This window comes from Capra hircus, unplaced genomic scaffold (assembly GCF_001704415.2).
Source record: "Capra hircus breed San Clemente unplaced genomic scaffold, ASM170441v1, whole genome shotgun sequence".
NCBI lineage: Eukaryota > Metazoa > Chordata > Mammalia > Artiodactyla > Bovidae > Capra > Capra hircus.
Genome location: NW_017189555.1, coordinates 57,357 through 72,635, shown reverse-complemented (window position 1 = coordinate 72,635; position 15,279 = coordinate 57,357). Strand labels below are relative to the sequence as shown.

At 69.7% G+C, this 15,279-nt stretch overlaps 1 protein-coding gene across 1 annotated transcript; it reads left to right on the top strand.

Moving 5' to 3' along the window:
* The first annotated feature begins 3,152 nt into the window (after positions 1 to 3,152).
* LOC106503400 (cysteine-rich protein 2) lies at positions 3,153 to 8,603 on the top strand. The gene is made up of 8 exons (XM_018044458.1): positions 3,153 to 3,545; positions 6,436 to 6,530; positions 6,607 to 6,664; positions 6,937 to 7,077; positions 7,149 to 7,217; positions 7,294 to 7,388; positions 7,946 to 8,003; positions 8,077 to 8,603. Exons 1-8 carry the CDS (start codon positions 3,503 to 3,505, stop codon positions 8,142 to 8,144), a joined length of 627 nt encoding a protein of 208 aa, XP_017899947.1. The 5' UTR covers positions 3,153 to 3,502; the 3' UTR covers positions 8,145 to 8,603.
* Positions 8,604 to 15,279: the final 6,676 nt, after the last annotated feature.

The following is a 15,279-nucleotide window of genomic DNA, read 5'->3' as shown; positions in this document are numbered from 1 at the left end:
GGGTCCCCAAGGCCGCCGGAGGGAGGGGGTCCCCAAGGCCGCCGGAGGGAGGGGTCCCCAAGGCCGCCGGAGGGAGGGGTCCCCAAGGCCGCCGGAGGGAGGGGTCCCCAAGGCCGCCGGAGGGAGGGGGTCCCCAAGGCCGCCGGAGGGAGGGGTCCCCAAGGCCGCCGGAGGGAGGGGTCCCCAAGGCCGCCGGAGGGAGGGGTCCCCAAGGCCGCCGGAGGGAGGGGTCCCCAAGGCCGCCGGAGGGAGGGGGTCCCCAAGGCCGCCGGAGGGAGGGGTCCCCAAGGCCGCCGGAGGGAGGGGTCCCCAAGGCCGCCGGTGGGAGGGGTCCCCAAGGCCGCCGGAGGGAGGGGTCCCCAAGGCCGCCGGAGGGAGGGGTCCCCAAGGCCGCCGGAGGGGCTCCTCTGCCTGCTGTGCCTCCAGCCCCACCGTGATGTGTGGACGTCTCGGCTGGAGAATTAAAATAGAAGCCACGCTGCTGCCTTACTGGGGACAGATAAGGGGTGTTCTGGCATCCAAGGGCCTGCTGTGGGCCCCACTGGGTGGCGGGCCAGGGTGTCAGGAGAGGCTGGGGCATGCCACCCCACACGGCTGGCCTCACACCCGCCCATCCCCCACCTCCAGTGGTGGGGCTGGGTGGCCAGGCTGGTGACCTTGACAGAGACACTACCTTCCTCCAGTATGGTGGGCAGGGGAGGGGCCTCCCCCCAGCTGGGTCCTCCCCCTGCCCAGAGAGGCCGACCCTCAGGAGGGCCGGGGTCCCCTCCCCCGCCCCAGCACTGTGCTGGGCAGGGCCTGGACTGCGTGTCTGAGAGGTCTGTGCCAGGCCTAAAAGTTGGGGTGGGAAGCGGTTGCTGGTGAGGGGAGCGAAGTCTTGAGAACCCGAGTGCTGGTTACCTCTGCCTGGCTCCTGTGGGCCCAGCAGGGGCCTGCAGCTCCAGCCTCCAGGGCAAAGGCATCGCAGGTGGGCATGTCCCCATGCCCCACCTGGGACCTCCCACTGCCCACCACTGGGCACAGCCCAGGGGGCCCTGCAGGAACACGAGCCTGGCTTCCCATGTGCAATTTGCCAGTGCCACCAGGACACTGCTCCGCTGCAGCCTCACGGGAGGGGTCTGCCCCCATGCCTGGCCAGCGGGGCCCCACCTGCTTCCCTCCAGCCCGCCGTGCTCACTCAGCCTCATGGCCCGTGCCTGTCCCAGCCTCTAGCTCTGAGATGCAGCTCCGTGTCCACTGATCAGTGCCCCTTCCCAACAGTCCAGCACATCAGCCGAAGCCCTGCAGCTGGGAGGCAGGGTGCCCGTGCCACCCACCCCTGCCCAGGGCCTCGGCCAGGGCCTCATGCCATTCCTTGACTCCACCCCCTCTCTCCAAGCAGAGCTGGGGCCCACAGGTAGCTGCCTTGAGAGGGCTCCTGTGCCCAGCCAGCCTGCCCTCAACAGCAGTCCTGCAGATTTCAGGGCGGGGTGGTCCCTCAGGCTGATACCCTGGGGTCCCAGGGGTCTCCCAAGCTCAGAGCCCCTGGCAAGGGGTGCCAAGTGGGGGCCCATGAATTATTCAGAGACACCAGACACCCAGCCTGAGCGGGGAGCGGTCTGTGAAGGGCTGACCTGCAGGCCACCTAGCCCAGGAAGGGGCCCGCTGAGGCCTCCTCTCATCTCCACCCCGGCTGGCTCAGGGCCAGAGCTCAGTGCAGGGAGAGGGCGCCCGCCTGCTGGTCAGCAGCTTGAGGGCTCTTGTCCTCACTCACGGAAATGGCAGTGGCTGAAGGGTGTGAGTGCGGGTGGGGGGCACCTCAGGGAGGGGGGGAGTTACCTCAGGGAGGACGGGGTCACTTCAGAGAGGAGGGGGAGACACCTCAGGGAGGAAGGGGCACCTCAGAGAGATGGGGGGCACCTCAGGGAGGAGGGGGCACCTCAGAGAGATGGGGGCACCTCAGGGAGGAGGGGGCACCTCAGAGAGATGGGGGCACCTCAGGGAGGAGGGGGCACCTCGGGGAGGAGGGGGGCACCTCAGGGAAACGGGGGGGCACCTCGGGGCACTTCAGGCAACAGGGTGGGGGGCTGCCGTGGAACTGCCCTGTGAGACCAGCCCCCTCACCCCCTCTGAACACACTGGCACCAGGAGCCAGAAGCAGGCCCTGGAGGCCACCAGGGAGAGGGACTGGGCGTGGGGGGACCCGGTGTCCAGCACAGAGCCTCAGGGACACAGGGCAGGGTGTCAGGGAGCTGGAGCCCGCTGCCCAGACTGGACCCAGTCATCTGGGCTTAGGCGTCTGTCCATCTGCCAGACCTGAGGCTCAGCGGGGATGGGGGCCCAGGAAAGAGCCCCTGGGAGATGGCTGCCGCGACCTCTGGGTCCCCAGACCCTGGGGCTCTGGCCAGTTCTGCCTGGCGCCAGGCGGAGGCAGGCAGGGGTGGGAGAAGCCAGGCAGTCCTGCCGGGAGGGGCTGGAGGCCCCCTGGGGAGAGGCCCTGCGCGCTAGCAGACCCCTAGCTCCCCAGCCCTCCAGGAGGAGGCTCTGGGGCCAACAGGCCGAGGTCAGAGGCCCTGGGTCCGGCACTACTGGGTCTGGAGGAGAGATGGGGCAGGCGTCCGGGGCAGGACGGCATGGAATGCAGGTGCAGCGTCTGCCCACGGGGTCGCTACGCCTGCAGAGGAGGCACCCTGGGGGCCCCACGCCTTCTGTCTCCCGTCTCCCCCCGCCCCCCACATCGCCCTTGGGTGGGAGAGCTTGGGGAGGGCGCCTTCAGAGCCTGCCGCACACACCGCTGGCCCCCTCGCTGCCAGGCACCCCCTCCCTCACCCCCTTCCAGCAGTTTCTCTCGCACTGTTTTTGGAAGTGGTGGAGGCCCTGCCCTCCACCCGCTGAGGCTCCAGCACCACTGACAGTGTTAGGCGGGGCCGGGACCGGGCCTGGACCGGGTGGCGCTCCCGCCCAAATCCCGCTCTTGTCCCAGAGCGAGGCCGTTGCCATAGAAACCGAGCAACAAAGGGAAGCGGGCGGCGGCGCGCAGCAGGGTGGGGTGGGGTCCTCTGGGGACCCGGACGCCAGCACCGCGCCGGGCGGGCTGCTGCGCCGTCGGGGCGTCAGTCTGCGTGTCCCGACGCCGCCCTTCCGGGCCGAGGCCCCGCTGGCCAGGACGCCCCCCGTCAGGGGGCCGCGGAGTCCCAGCCCCACCCGCGGCCCAGCCGGTTGCCCTGAAGTTGCCATGGAAACAGGCGAGGACCGAGCGGGCCCGGTAGAGGCCACCCCGAGAGCGAGGCCGGGGGGCGCCGGGCGGGTCGCGTAGCCCCCAGTCCGCCCCGGCAGGTGCGCCCCTGCCCCCGCGGCGTCCAGGGCGGCGGGACCCCGGGGGCGGGCTCCCGACGCCCCGCCCCGGCCGCAGACCAATGGGCGGGCGGACAGCCGGGCGGGCGGGGCGGGCGCGGCGGAGGCGGTGGCTGCGGCGAGGCGACGGGCGCGCGCGGAGGACGCGGGGCGACTGGGCGTGCGGACCATGGCCTCCAAGTGCCCCAAGTGCGACAAGACCGTGTACTTCGGTGAGTGCCCGGGCCCGGCCGCCGCCCTTGGGGTCAGCTCCCCGCTGCGGAGCCGCGAGCCCCCGGCGCTCGTCGGCCAGCGCCCGGCCGCCACCCCAGGATGCCCGGCCCGGATCCGGCTCGTCCGCTGCCCACGCGGGTGCGGCCGGAGGGTGGAGCGGCGACGAGCTGGGGGCGGCCACGCCCGAACCCCCGAAGTGGCCGACGGGGACGAGGCGGGGGCCCTAGGCCTGGCGGGCGGGGGCGCGTGGACCCTCCAGAAAGCGGCCAGGCTTCGGGGAGCGCTGTGCGCTCGCGGGCCGATCGCGGTCCTGCCTGGCGGTGCCCAGCGGGGCGGGGTCGGGCGCGGCAGCAAGCTCTGCGCGCTTCTAGCGCGCTCCCGCCTTTCTCTGCCCTTTCGCTTGGACCCCAGTCGCGCCACCCACGGACATGTGGCCGGGCCGGCAGGCTTCATGACTCCCAACCCCAGCCCCGACCTCTGCCCACGCCGGGCCAGGTCTAGGCTCTGTCTGGATTCAGCCCATGCGGGGGCGACCTTGGCCTCCACCTCTTATGCGTTCTGACACGCTCCTTTTCTTGGCGCAAGTTCCCCCTGGACTCTCCTGCGGTTGGGGTGAGGAGGGAACCCTCACAAGCAGGAGAGGACGCTGGAACCCAGGTGGCCAGGCCCCCTACCTCCTCAAGGTCCCAACAGTGGCATCCAGGAGGAGGGAGTGGGGGGGAGAGCCTGTCTCTGCCTGGAAGCCCCCTGGGTTGGCAGAGACTGCCCCCCATGGGCGCACCCACTCGCTGGCACTCCTACCCTGGTGTCTGGCTCACTCCCCCACTCTCCCTAACCCTGGCTGGCCCTCTCCCCCACTTTGCCAGGGTCCCTGCCCAGTGAGCCTCCCACCGGCACCCACACAGACAGACAGTGGCCCAAGTCAGAAGAGCAGGAGAGACAGGGCCAGAGAGAAGACCCTTCTCTCGTCATCCGTGGGGCAGTGGCCAGGGTCTGAGGTGGGGACTGGCCGAGGTGAAGATGGCCCCTTGGTTTCCCTGCGGACAGTGGGAGGAGGCGCAAGCCGTTGTTTGCTGTTCCCAGAGGGGAGGGACCGGATTTGGCCTGGAGTGCTTCTGGCCTGGCTGGGGCCACGGGGCTTCCGGCTGCCTGCTGGGGAGCCCGCCCAGCCCTCGGTCCCGGTCCCCTTCCCGGCCGGTCCCCTTCCCGGACAGGACTCATCCCTGTAAGGCTCAGGGTAGGGGCCAGCCCCAGGGTTGTCCTGCCAGCCCCACTGCCCACGTCTTTACCCTGGGCCAGGCCAGCTCAGGGACGGGCCGACAGTCCCGTGGACAACCCGGAAAAGCACTTCTGCCTGCTTGGGCGGCTGCTGGCTCCCAGCAGAAAACAAAGGCTGGCTTCTCTCCTGGTCTGGAGGCCCTGGTGGAGGAAGGGGCGGGGCCAGGACGCTGCCACCCCAAGTGCGGCTGCACCCCAGCGGGTGCATGGAGGAGCCAGGCCAGGCCAGGCCAGGCCACAGTCACCTCGGGAGGCTAAGTCTCTGTGTCCCCGACAACTGCAGCTGGGTGGGAGCTGGTTCCTTTCCAAGCCATTAGACTCGATCGATTTTGCCTTCCCAACTTGGGCTGGTAACGTGTGGCCATTGACCTGCTCGGTGGGTCCGAGGGTCATTCCCCTGCACCCCCTCCCCAACAGTGGCCACAGCCTAACAGCGAGCCAGATCAGCATGGTTCTGGCTGCCCAGAGCTGCAGCTGCCTCAGCAACCGCTGGCCAGCGGGAGAGCTGGGAGAGGATGCCAGTCTGGCATGGGATCTGAGCCCCCCTTGGGCTCAGCCAGCTCCCGTCTGCCCTGGCATGGACCTGCGGGAGGCCTGGCCAGCCTGAGTCCTAGCCTTCTAGGGTGGAGTGGCCAGAAAGATCTATAAGCCTGCGGAAGGGGATGGTGGGTAGGGGTCCTAGAGGCTGCCCCTGGCCAGGCCAGCAGGTGCCACCAGGGCCACTGGAGCCAGGGCTCAAGCCCCGAACCTGAGTCACCAGGAGCGCGAGCCGTCCTCCAGGAGCCTCCCAGGCCTCCTGGGACTGGGGGTGTCCCGGCCAGTTCCCGCTCCCCACCCTGCTGGTGCCCTGGGGGAGGCCTGGCCCAAGCAGGGGCCGCTCTGGGAAGGAGTCCCTGCTCCCTGGCTAATCCTGCCTGAGCATAAGGGCCCCAGCCCACCCACCCCTCTCCTCCCCTTGCCTCTGGCCAGGCCCCTTCCAGTCGGGAGGATTCCAGCTTGGCTCCAGCGGCTTCCTGCCCCGTCCTCCGCCCTTTTCCTGCTGAGCTTCCCTGGGGAAGCCCCAGCTTCCGTCCACTGGGAGATGGCCCAGCAGCCCCGGAGTTGGGGGAGGCAGGGGGCAGGGAGGGCCCCCAGTGTGACCCTTAGCAGCTGGTCTCAGACCTTGGGTGCCAAAGCCAGAGGCAGGAGGGGGCAGTGCTCTCGAAGCTTAGGGTGAGGAGGCCAAATATGGACAGCCAGCGCCCTGCCCTGTCCCCTGGGGGGCCACAGGGACTGGCCTCTCCACTGGGAGTCTGGAGGCTTGAGGCCACTCCCCTCAGTGGGGCTGGGGCTCTGCCAGCTCCTGTAGGGCCCTCCTGGAGGGTCTGGGGCTGTGTGAGGGGGCAGGTGTGTGTGGCATGTGTCAGGGAGGGGCAGGTTTGAGCTGAAAGCCCGTCCAGGTTGCCTGGTCCAGCAGTGACCCAGGGTGATGAGGAGCGGATGGTGGGGGTGGCCACATGGCTCCTGGGGGGTGAAGGGGACCCAGGTGCCGAGGCTGCCCGGGACCTGGGGGGCAGCGGGGGCTGAGTGTGGGGGGCGGGGGCGCTGTGCTGACACTGCCCTCCCACCCAGCTGAGAAGGTGAGCTCCCTGGGCAAAGACTGGCACAGATTCTGCCTCCGGTGTGAGCACTGCAGCAAGACGCTGACCCCAGGGGGCCACGCCGAGGTGAGCGCCTCCCCGGGGCGGGGAGGGGTTGGGGAGCCGGGCCAGACCCTGCCCTCAACGCCTGCCCTCTGCCTAGCATGATGGAAAGCCTTTCTGCCACAAGCCCTGCTATGCCACGCTGTTTGGACCCAAAGGTGAGACTGGGGCCTCCGTGGGCCGGGCCGGTGGGGACACCCTGCCCAGCTCAGATGGCCCCGGTCCCCTCCTCCCCTTGGCAGTGCGGTCCCCTCCCTCCTGGAAGGACAAGCACTCTCCCTTCCTTGCCCACCAGGGCCCTCTGGGTGGGGGCGGGGAGTGGTCCTGGATCCGCGGGGCTGAAGGAGCCTTCCTGGGAGGTTGGGGGTGGCTGAGAGGTGCGGGGGTGGGGAGGGCCCTGGCTCCCGTGTCCAGTGCCTGCCCCCACCAGGGGTGAACATCGGAGGGGCCGGCTCCTACATCTACGAGAAGCCCTCTGCCGAGAAACCCCAGGTTACCGGCCCCATCGAGGTCCCCGTGGCCCGAACTGAGGAGCGGAAAGCCAGCGGCCCCCCGAAGGGGCCCAGCAAAGGTGGGCGGGGTGAGTGTGGGGCGCGGGGGTGGGGTCGGCGCCGGCAGGCCCTGACCCCGCCTCTCCCCCAGCCTCCAGCGTCACCACGTTCACCGGGGAGCCCAACATGTGTCCTCGCTGCAACAAGAGGGTCTACTTCGGTGAGTGCCTGCGCCCAGCCCTGGCCTGGGAGGGTTCCCCCGCGCGCCCCGGCGTCATCCTCTGTCCCCTCCCCAGCCGAGAAGGTGACGTCTCTGGGCAAGGACTGGCACCGGCCATGCCTGCGCTGCGAGCGCTGTGGGAAGACGCTGACCCCGGGCGGGCACGCGGAGGTGAGAGGCGCGCGGCCCCCGACGGCCAGGGGGGCTGGCGGGAGGCCTGAGGGGGCCAGCGGGGGCCTGCGGGGGAGCCGGGCGGGCCCAGCCTGGAGACTGTGGGCCCAGAGTGGCAGGCCCGAGGAGGGCTATGAGGGTCCGGGAAGCGGGGGCCCGAGGAGGGCGGACGGGCCCTGAGGGGGTCTGCAGGCTGGGAGGGGCGGGTGGGGGCTGCCGTCTGGGGTGGGCGGGCAGGCCCCCGAGGGGAGCTGCGGGCCGGGAGGGGTGGGCGGAGGCTGTGGCCCGGGAGGGGCCGGGGGCCGGGGTCCGGGGTGGGGCGGGCGGGCGGGCCCCGAGAGGAGCTGCAGCCCGGGAGGGGCGGCGCGCTGCCCCCTGGAGGCCGGCCTGGCGCCGTGTGCGCACGGACGCTGGTGCTGCGGCAGCGCTGCGTCCTCCAGGTCCACCTGGGAAACCGAGGGCTCAGGGTGCCAGGCGTCTGGAGGTGGAGGCGGCCACCGGGGGCGGTGGGCGTGGAGCCTGTGGCCCCCTTCTCACCACCTGCACCCTGTCCTTAGCACGATGGCCAGCCCTACTGCCACAAGCCCTGCTACGGAATACTCTTCGGACCCAAGGGTGAGTGTGGGCCGGAGTGTGGGCCGCGGGCCCCCTCCCGCCCTCCCCTCCACCGAGCGGTCTCTCTCTGCAGGAGTGAACACGGGAGCCGTGGGCAGCTACATCTATGACAAGGATCCTGAAGGCAAAGCTCAGCCCTAGGCCCCCGGGCCGCTCTGCGTGGGCCCCTGACCCCAAGCCCACTGCTTGGCTGCGCGGGGAGAGTGCCCGCTGCCCAGGCCGCCTCTGCACCTGCAAGTCCAGGGCCAGAGAGCTGGGGGAGGACCCTAACCCTAGGACCCTGCCCCGTCCCTGTCTCCTGGTCTATCTGCCTGTGTGTCCCTGACTGCCCGCTGCCCCCTTTTGTCCTGGCCCCATGTGTCCCCACCTCGGGGTCTCATGGCCCCCCATGCCCCTGGTGTCTCTGTGGCCTGGGTGACCTTTCTGAGGTGGTGCCGCCCCCGCCCCGCCCCCAGTGTTATTTATGTCCCTCTTGCCAGTGACACCCACAGCCACGCCTCCACCGCATTCCTCCCGCCTGCCAGCGCCCGCCCACCACCCTCACGTGGCTCACACTTGAGTGCTGGGACTTTTGCTACCAATAAAAGGTCTGAAGGTCAAGGGCGCACGTGTCTGCAGCTCTGGGGTGGACTTGCAGCCAGGGGGCCCATCTCTCAGTACACGTGCCCCCAGCATCCCTAGGCCCCGGTTTCAGGTGGGGGCGGGGCCCTGTGCCCAAGGGGTGATGCCCATGGGTGGGAGGCAGGGAGGCTCTGGTTTGGACTGGTTGAGGCGAGTGGGGGCTGGGCCCCTGGGAAGGACTGGACTAGGTGGAGGTGGGGAGTGCGGGAGGCTGGGGTCCTAGTGCCCAGAAAGGGGCACTAAAACCAGGCGGTGCCTCGGTCCAGCAGAGAGCTGGAGGGAGGGAGCTGCGGGCACCCGGTGGAGGGAGGGAGGGGGGCCGGACGACACCTCCTGCGGGGGAGGGGCGGCGAGGGGCGGGCAGGACACCTGCGGCAGAATATGCGCCAGCCTGCCCAGGGAGCTCAGCTTCCCAGCTGGCAGGCGGGAGCCCGGGGACAGGGTGCAGGCCGTCTCCTGCATTCTGAATGCAGGGCCTAGTGCTCCTGCCTGAACGGTTTGCGGTGCTGATGGAGTCACCTCTGGCCTCTCCAGGCTGTCCCTAGCAGCCGGGAACCCCCAGCAGCTGGAGGAGCACCCCCCACCCCGAGTCCCGCCCACGCGCCTGCCTTCCCTGTATCCGCGGCTCCCTAGCAGCCCGCCAGAGGGCGCCCCTTCCCTTCCTCTCTGGGGCAGAGCCCTGGTAGACCCGCCTTCCACGGCTCAGCGCCTGCTCCAGCCTGCTCCCAGTATCGCATCCCCAGAGGCCTGGCCCTCCCGGAGCCAGGAGCTTCGGGGCCTGGTCATCTCTGGGCCTGTGTCCTCAGCACCGTAGGCAGCCGGCTCCATATGTGCCCTGCACCCACCCCCTCATCCCCGGGGCCAGCTCCCAGCACCCCAGCCTCTGGCACAGGCCCCTCCCTAGCCCGTCCTCCAGGACGCAGGCTGAGACAGCTGAGCCAGAAGGCCGGGCTCATTGTCCTTCGAGCAGCCATCCGTGTCCCTCGGGTGGAGCGGCCGGCTCGGTGTCTGCAATGCCAAGCCGCCCTCCTTCCTCCCGGCCCGTCCGGGCGTCCAGCGTGGGCAGCAGTGTCTCCTTGCAGTTGGCCGGCGCCGGGAACGCAGCCAGGATGTGCAAGGCGGGTTGGCCTGCCTCGGGGGTGGGAGGCCCTGGTGCAGGTGCCCCAGGGGCGCCCCTCTTTTACCCCGGGCAGAGGCAAGGGGTGCACTCAGAGGAGCGGCCGGGACGACTCTCCACTTCTGTCTCCCTTCTGCTAAGCCGAAGCTCCTTGGTTGGGGGGTCGTTGGGGGCACCCCCAGGCCCGCCCTTGCCAAGGGCTCCTCTTGCCGGATGGGAACTTCCTGCGGTCCAGCAGGTGGGGGTGGCTGAGAGCACAGCTGGGCTCCTCCTCCTCTGTGACGCTCCACTGGAAACTACGCGAGGGAAATGCGATCTCCTGCGAGCCCTTCCCCCAAACCCAGGAGGAGGGGCGCCTATGGTGTGGCTGCCGCCCTGCGGGCAGGGGGAGGGGCACCGGGTCCCCCAGAAGGCGGGTCGGCCGCAACCTGCCTGGCACTAGTGCCTCGCACTCGCGGGGTCTGGCCGCGGAGGCCGCCTTCCGTTTCCTGCTCTCGGGAGGGTGCTGAGCCTCCTTGTTTGTTTCCCCCGGGTTGTCATGGAAACCGGGGCGGGGCAGCTCCCGCCAGGCTCCTGGCAGTGGCCGAGTGCCGCCAGTGGGGGCCGCGGGGGCACCGCGCTCCGCGGGCTCCCTAGGGGACCCCAGCTCCAGGGAGCCTCTCCACGAGCCAGGTGTTTCCTCGGGCACCCCGCAAGATGCCGCGGAGGCTTGTGTGCGGTGCGCCTCCCTCTCCGCCTGCCGCGGCCCGGCCTCCACCCCACCCCGCCAGCGAGGCGGCCCTGAAATGCCATTTAAGCTCCTCTCTCCGCTCCAGAACCCCAGGGCTGGGCACGGCGCCCCGGCCTCCTCTAACACCCTGCTCCCCAGCCGCACCCCCCTCCCACCGGTCCAGTCTTCCCCACTTCCTCCACAGGGCCCTCTGAGCCCCCTGCACCCCATCAGCCTCCCAGGCCCTGGCTGGTGTTCCCTTGCGCCCCATGCCAGGCATCTCTTCAGCTTCCTCTGTCCCCACTTCCTGAGTCCTGGAATCCCCTGACCCCTGACCTAGATCCCCCAGCCCTTCTCCCCGCCAGCCCCACCAGCTTCCCCTGGGCTGCCCCTCTGCTGTGACGGCTCGCTGGGGACCCCGCCCAGCTCCGCCAGCCTCCCTGAGCCCCTCCAGGCCTGGAGGGGGCATGACCTTTCTCGCACCAGCGCACTGGTGGTGGTCCCAGGGGCTGAGGGCCAAGAAGTCGCCGAGTGCCTGCGAGCCTGGCCCTCGGCCGCTGGGGGCGGGGCTGGGGAGGACAGCCGGCAGAGGCGGCCAGGCGCAGCTCGCACACTTTCTCAGGGCCCAGCCGCTGCAGGGCTGGGTCTGGGGCGGTGAACATGCCCGGCTGCCGGACTGGAGAGGCTGGAACTGGCCTTTGGCTCCAGGATACAGAGATTCCTGGCACCAGGCTCATCCTGGGGGGGCAGGGAGGGCAGGGGCACCTCAACAAGCTGAGCTGCAGGCCCTGGCAGGGCTGGCTGAGGGGGCTCATGGGCGCAGGTGCCCCTAGCCTCTCTGCCTCCCAGGCCTGCTTCCAAGAGAGGAGGGGAGGGACCCTCTCCTTCCTGGGCTGGTCTTAGGCCTGGAGGACAGGGTCGGAGCCCTCCTGGGAAAGCACAGATTCCATCCCCCTGCCCCCACCTCAGGGCCACCTGGGGCAGGACCTTGGGGCAGACAGGGGGTCCTGGGAGACAAGCTGCTAAAAATAGGCCCTGGGAATGTCTGAGTGCCTGTGACTCAGCCAGGCCTGGAGGAAGGGCAGGGAGGGGTGGACTCCAGGGGTAGGCAAGCCGGCTCTGGCCCTGGCTCAGCAGTGGTCCCGGAGCACACACTGGACCCGTTAGGCACTGGGTGCAGGAATGCCACAGAAGCCCTGCAGGCCTCCAGCCCTCGAAGGGGACAGCCTTACTCTTGTCCACTCTGAGGAGGAGCCCAGAGACTGGGGCGCGAGGTGGAGGCTTCGGGAGTGGCTGGCAAAGGCCAGGGGCAAGTGCCACAGTGTGTGGTCTGGGATGGGGGTGGATCTGTGTGGCTCCAAGGGCAGAACTTCCCCGGAAGAGTCCTCAGTGGCCGCTGGGGCCCAGCCTCGCCCCGCAAGCTCTACCAGTGCCAGGAGCCCAAGAGAGCCCACCGTGGGGCCCCCCCTGGCCCCCTCTGTCCAGAATCCTGCTGTGGGGCAGAGTCCCACCTGGTTCCCTTCTGGGTGGAACACGAGTGGGTGAGGGCGTGGCCGTGTGCACAGAGAGGGTGAGCACGCGCTGGTGGCCTTGGCCAGCAGCCAGAACCCCACAGTAGCCTCTCCCAGGTCTCAGGGCCCTGGGTGCCCTCACGCTGGCCGAGTGTAGGGGGTGTGTTCTGGGCACAGAGCAGCCTGGGGCAAGGGGCTGTGCTGGCCGCTCTGTCCCTCACACTCCACATGCCCACAGCCCTGGGGCCAGTGCTGGGAGGGAGAGCGCGGGGCTGGGTGCTGCCAGCGCGGGGGCCGTGTCTCGGGATGTCCCCGGCGCTCCACTGTGCCTTCCGTGTGTTCGTGCAGCAGATGCCACTAGTGGCCCCAAAGGGCCAGGCAGGGCAGGGCTGGGTCTTCAACTGGCCCGGTGGTCCTGAGCTTGGTTGACCTTGGGCCAGGTCAGCGCCCCGCCCCTTCAAGAGCTTCCTGGGGCAGGTGAGCTGATGGAATCAGGAAGCCTGCTCCTGGAGGGGCTGTTAGGGCCTGGCCGGCAACTCATAGGGAAGCCTCAAATGGGGCCGTGCCTGGCCAGAGAGTCTAGAGACTGTGGGAGCTGTCCACCCTGCACAACCCCAGAGCTGGGGGACTGCAGCTTTGGGGGGTCCCTAATTTCACAGGCGGGCAGGACAGACAGGGAGCTGGGGGAGCTGAAGCTTTGGGAGGGCTCCAGGGAGAGAGAGTGTGTGTGGTGTGTGTGTGTCTGGAAAAACTGTGCTAAGTACCAACCCGAGGGCTACGCCCATGGGCCTTGGCCCCTCTCAGCCTCCTCCCCACACCAGCCTGCGCTGTGGCTATAGCAACAGCAATAACAGCCGGGCAGGCCCGGAAGAGACTCATCACCCTGGTTTGCAAGGCGGGGGGGGGGGGGGGGGGCGGGGGGGGGGGGCTCTTGCTCCCCCACTCCCAGAGTGTGAGGGGCTTGGAGTCCAGTGCCAGGAGGGGTCATCCCCAGGGCCAAGCGTGCAGAAGGAAGCTGAGCCCAGCTCAGGGTGGCCCCCCGTGTCCCGGAGCCCCCGAGATGCTCAGATGGGTGTGCCCACACAGGCGTGCCTGTAGGCCCTGGACACACGTGTGCATCCAAGCTGCCAGCCGTTCACTGCCCCCTCGGGTTCATCACGTGGGGGGAGCTGACCTTCACCCAGCACGCCTACTCGGGCGGTGGCACGCACCGTGTGTGGCCTGACCCGAGGGTCTGCCGTGACAGATGCCCACTTCCCCAGACGGTCCTGCCTGGCACCCCACCCACCCAGCCCTCTCTGTCACTGGGGGTCTCAACCCTTCCTCCCCTCTTTGCTTCTGCCCGTCTGTCCGTGTGCCTGTCCCCCTCCGACTGTCTCTCATTTCCACTTCTCTCTCAGTCATGAAGCCGGGAGTGGAGGGAACCGGGGCCAACCCTCCTGTTCCTGGCCTGGCCTGGTAGACCAGGCACAGGCCAGGGAGACACCAAGGGCTGAGTGGGGGCAGGCGGGCAGCCACAGCTCCAGAAACCGGGGAGGCACTCAGAAACCTGCCTGAGGCTCCGGGCAGGGCAGGCTGGTGTGGCTCCTGCAGTGGGGGGCAGCGGGCAGCCAGCCACCTAGGGCTCCAGGGCAGGGCTCAGGCTTTGTGGATCCCAGGGCTCTCGGAGCCCCCGTGAGGGGCAGAACTGTGGCCTACTCTCAGAGGAGGGTCCCAGGGAGGGAGGACTAGAGTGGTGGTGGAGGGGGGGGTCCTGTGCGCCGACCTCCCCGAGGCTGGGGTGTGCTCTCCCACCGCAGGGCCTGGCGGGGGGGCAGAGGGCAGGTCGGGTCGAGGTGGGGTTCTGAGGTGCAGGTGGCCGTGGCTCCCCTCCTCCCAGAGACAGGCCCAGGGGGCGGGGTCAGGGGTGGGGGGAGGCTGGGGGGGGAGGGAGAGGGGTTCCTGCCACTCAGGGCTGAGGGCCTCTCAGACGATGGTCTCCAGCGCCCTCTGTGCGGACAGGGCCTGGTCAGGCCCAGAGATGATTTGTTTTGAGGGACGGGTGTGTCGAGGGGAGCCGAGGACACTGCTGAAGGTTCGGGGTGGGGGCCGGGATGGAGAGAGGACTGAGCGCTGAGGTTGCTGAAGCCAGGAACTGGGTGTGGCTTGGGGGGTCACGGTGGACCAGAGAGGTGGAGGGTCTACAGGGAGGGTAGCCCCTCCTGCAGCCTAGGGTGAGAGGGGGTGCCCTGGGCGACACTGACTGAGAGGAGGGTGGAGCAGGGCAGTGTCCTCCTGGGGCGGGGAGCAGGGGACCCCACCCAGGCCTCCCTGCCTCCACCTGGGCTGAGGGGCAACGGAGACCGGTCCATCAGCCTCCCCACCAACCCCGGACCTTCCCATGAGGCCGCAGGCCTCTCTGCTGGTTAGCGGAGGATGGCCTAGGGCCGTGCAGCGCGCCAGCGCCAGCCCCCTTGGCCTTCCCTCATTCCTGGAGCGGGTGGGGCCCACAGTCTCCGCCTGGCACCGGAGAGGCTCCGGGCCGCCCGCCCTTTCCTTGGACGTCGGACTTGGACCGCTCGGCCCTCGGCCCTCAGCGCTTTCTGCGGAGATAAGGACCCCTCCCCCGCCGCCGCGCAGCTCCATGGAGGCCTGGGCGTTGCCGCACAGACTCCCCCCACCCCCAACATCCCGCAGAATCTCCAGCCCTGCCGTTGATGAGTGGCCCCGCCTTGGGAGGGGATGTCCCGTTTCGGAGTCCCCGGGGAGTTCCGCTGCGGTCCGACGGACGTCCAGGGGCGGGCCAAAGGGGGGCTCGGTGGACACTGGGATGTCCCTTGGCGGGAGGAGACTGGGGCGGGCCAACCTTTTGGCCCCACGCGTGATGAAGGCGGAGGGCAGTTCGTGGGGGAGGGCTACTAGGCTGAGAACGCCGTGGGTGGCCCCCGCCCTGTATCTAGGGAAAGGCGCGGAAAGGCACGACACGCTCGTTTGCATCCATCTGCATTGTAGCGGTTACCTTCCGGCTCCAGCACTCTGAGGTGGGGGCTGGGGTGCTCCCTCCCGCTCTGGGGAGACCCCGCCCAGAGTCCCGGGGGAGGGCGAGGCTACTCCGGGGTTCCAGCCCCGTCCAATCGGCGAGAGAACCCGCCGACCTCCTGCACCCCTCGGACCGCGCTCTGCCGTCGGCCAGGCCCGGGTCCTGCTCCAAGGCGAGGGTGGACCAGATGACCTTTCTAGGCCCGTTGGCTGGAATCCGAGGCCTCCGGGTCCAAGTTCAGGACCCAGGAGGGCGGGGCGCTGGGGGCGTGTCCAAAAGGGGCGGGGCCCAGGGGTCCT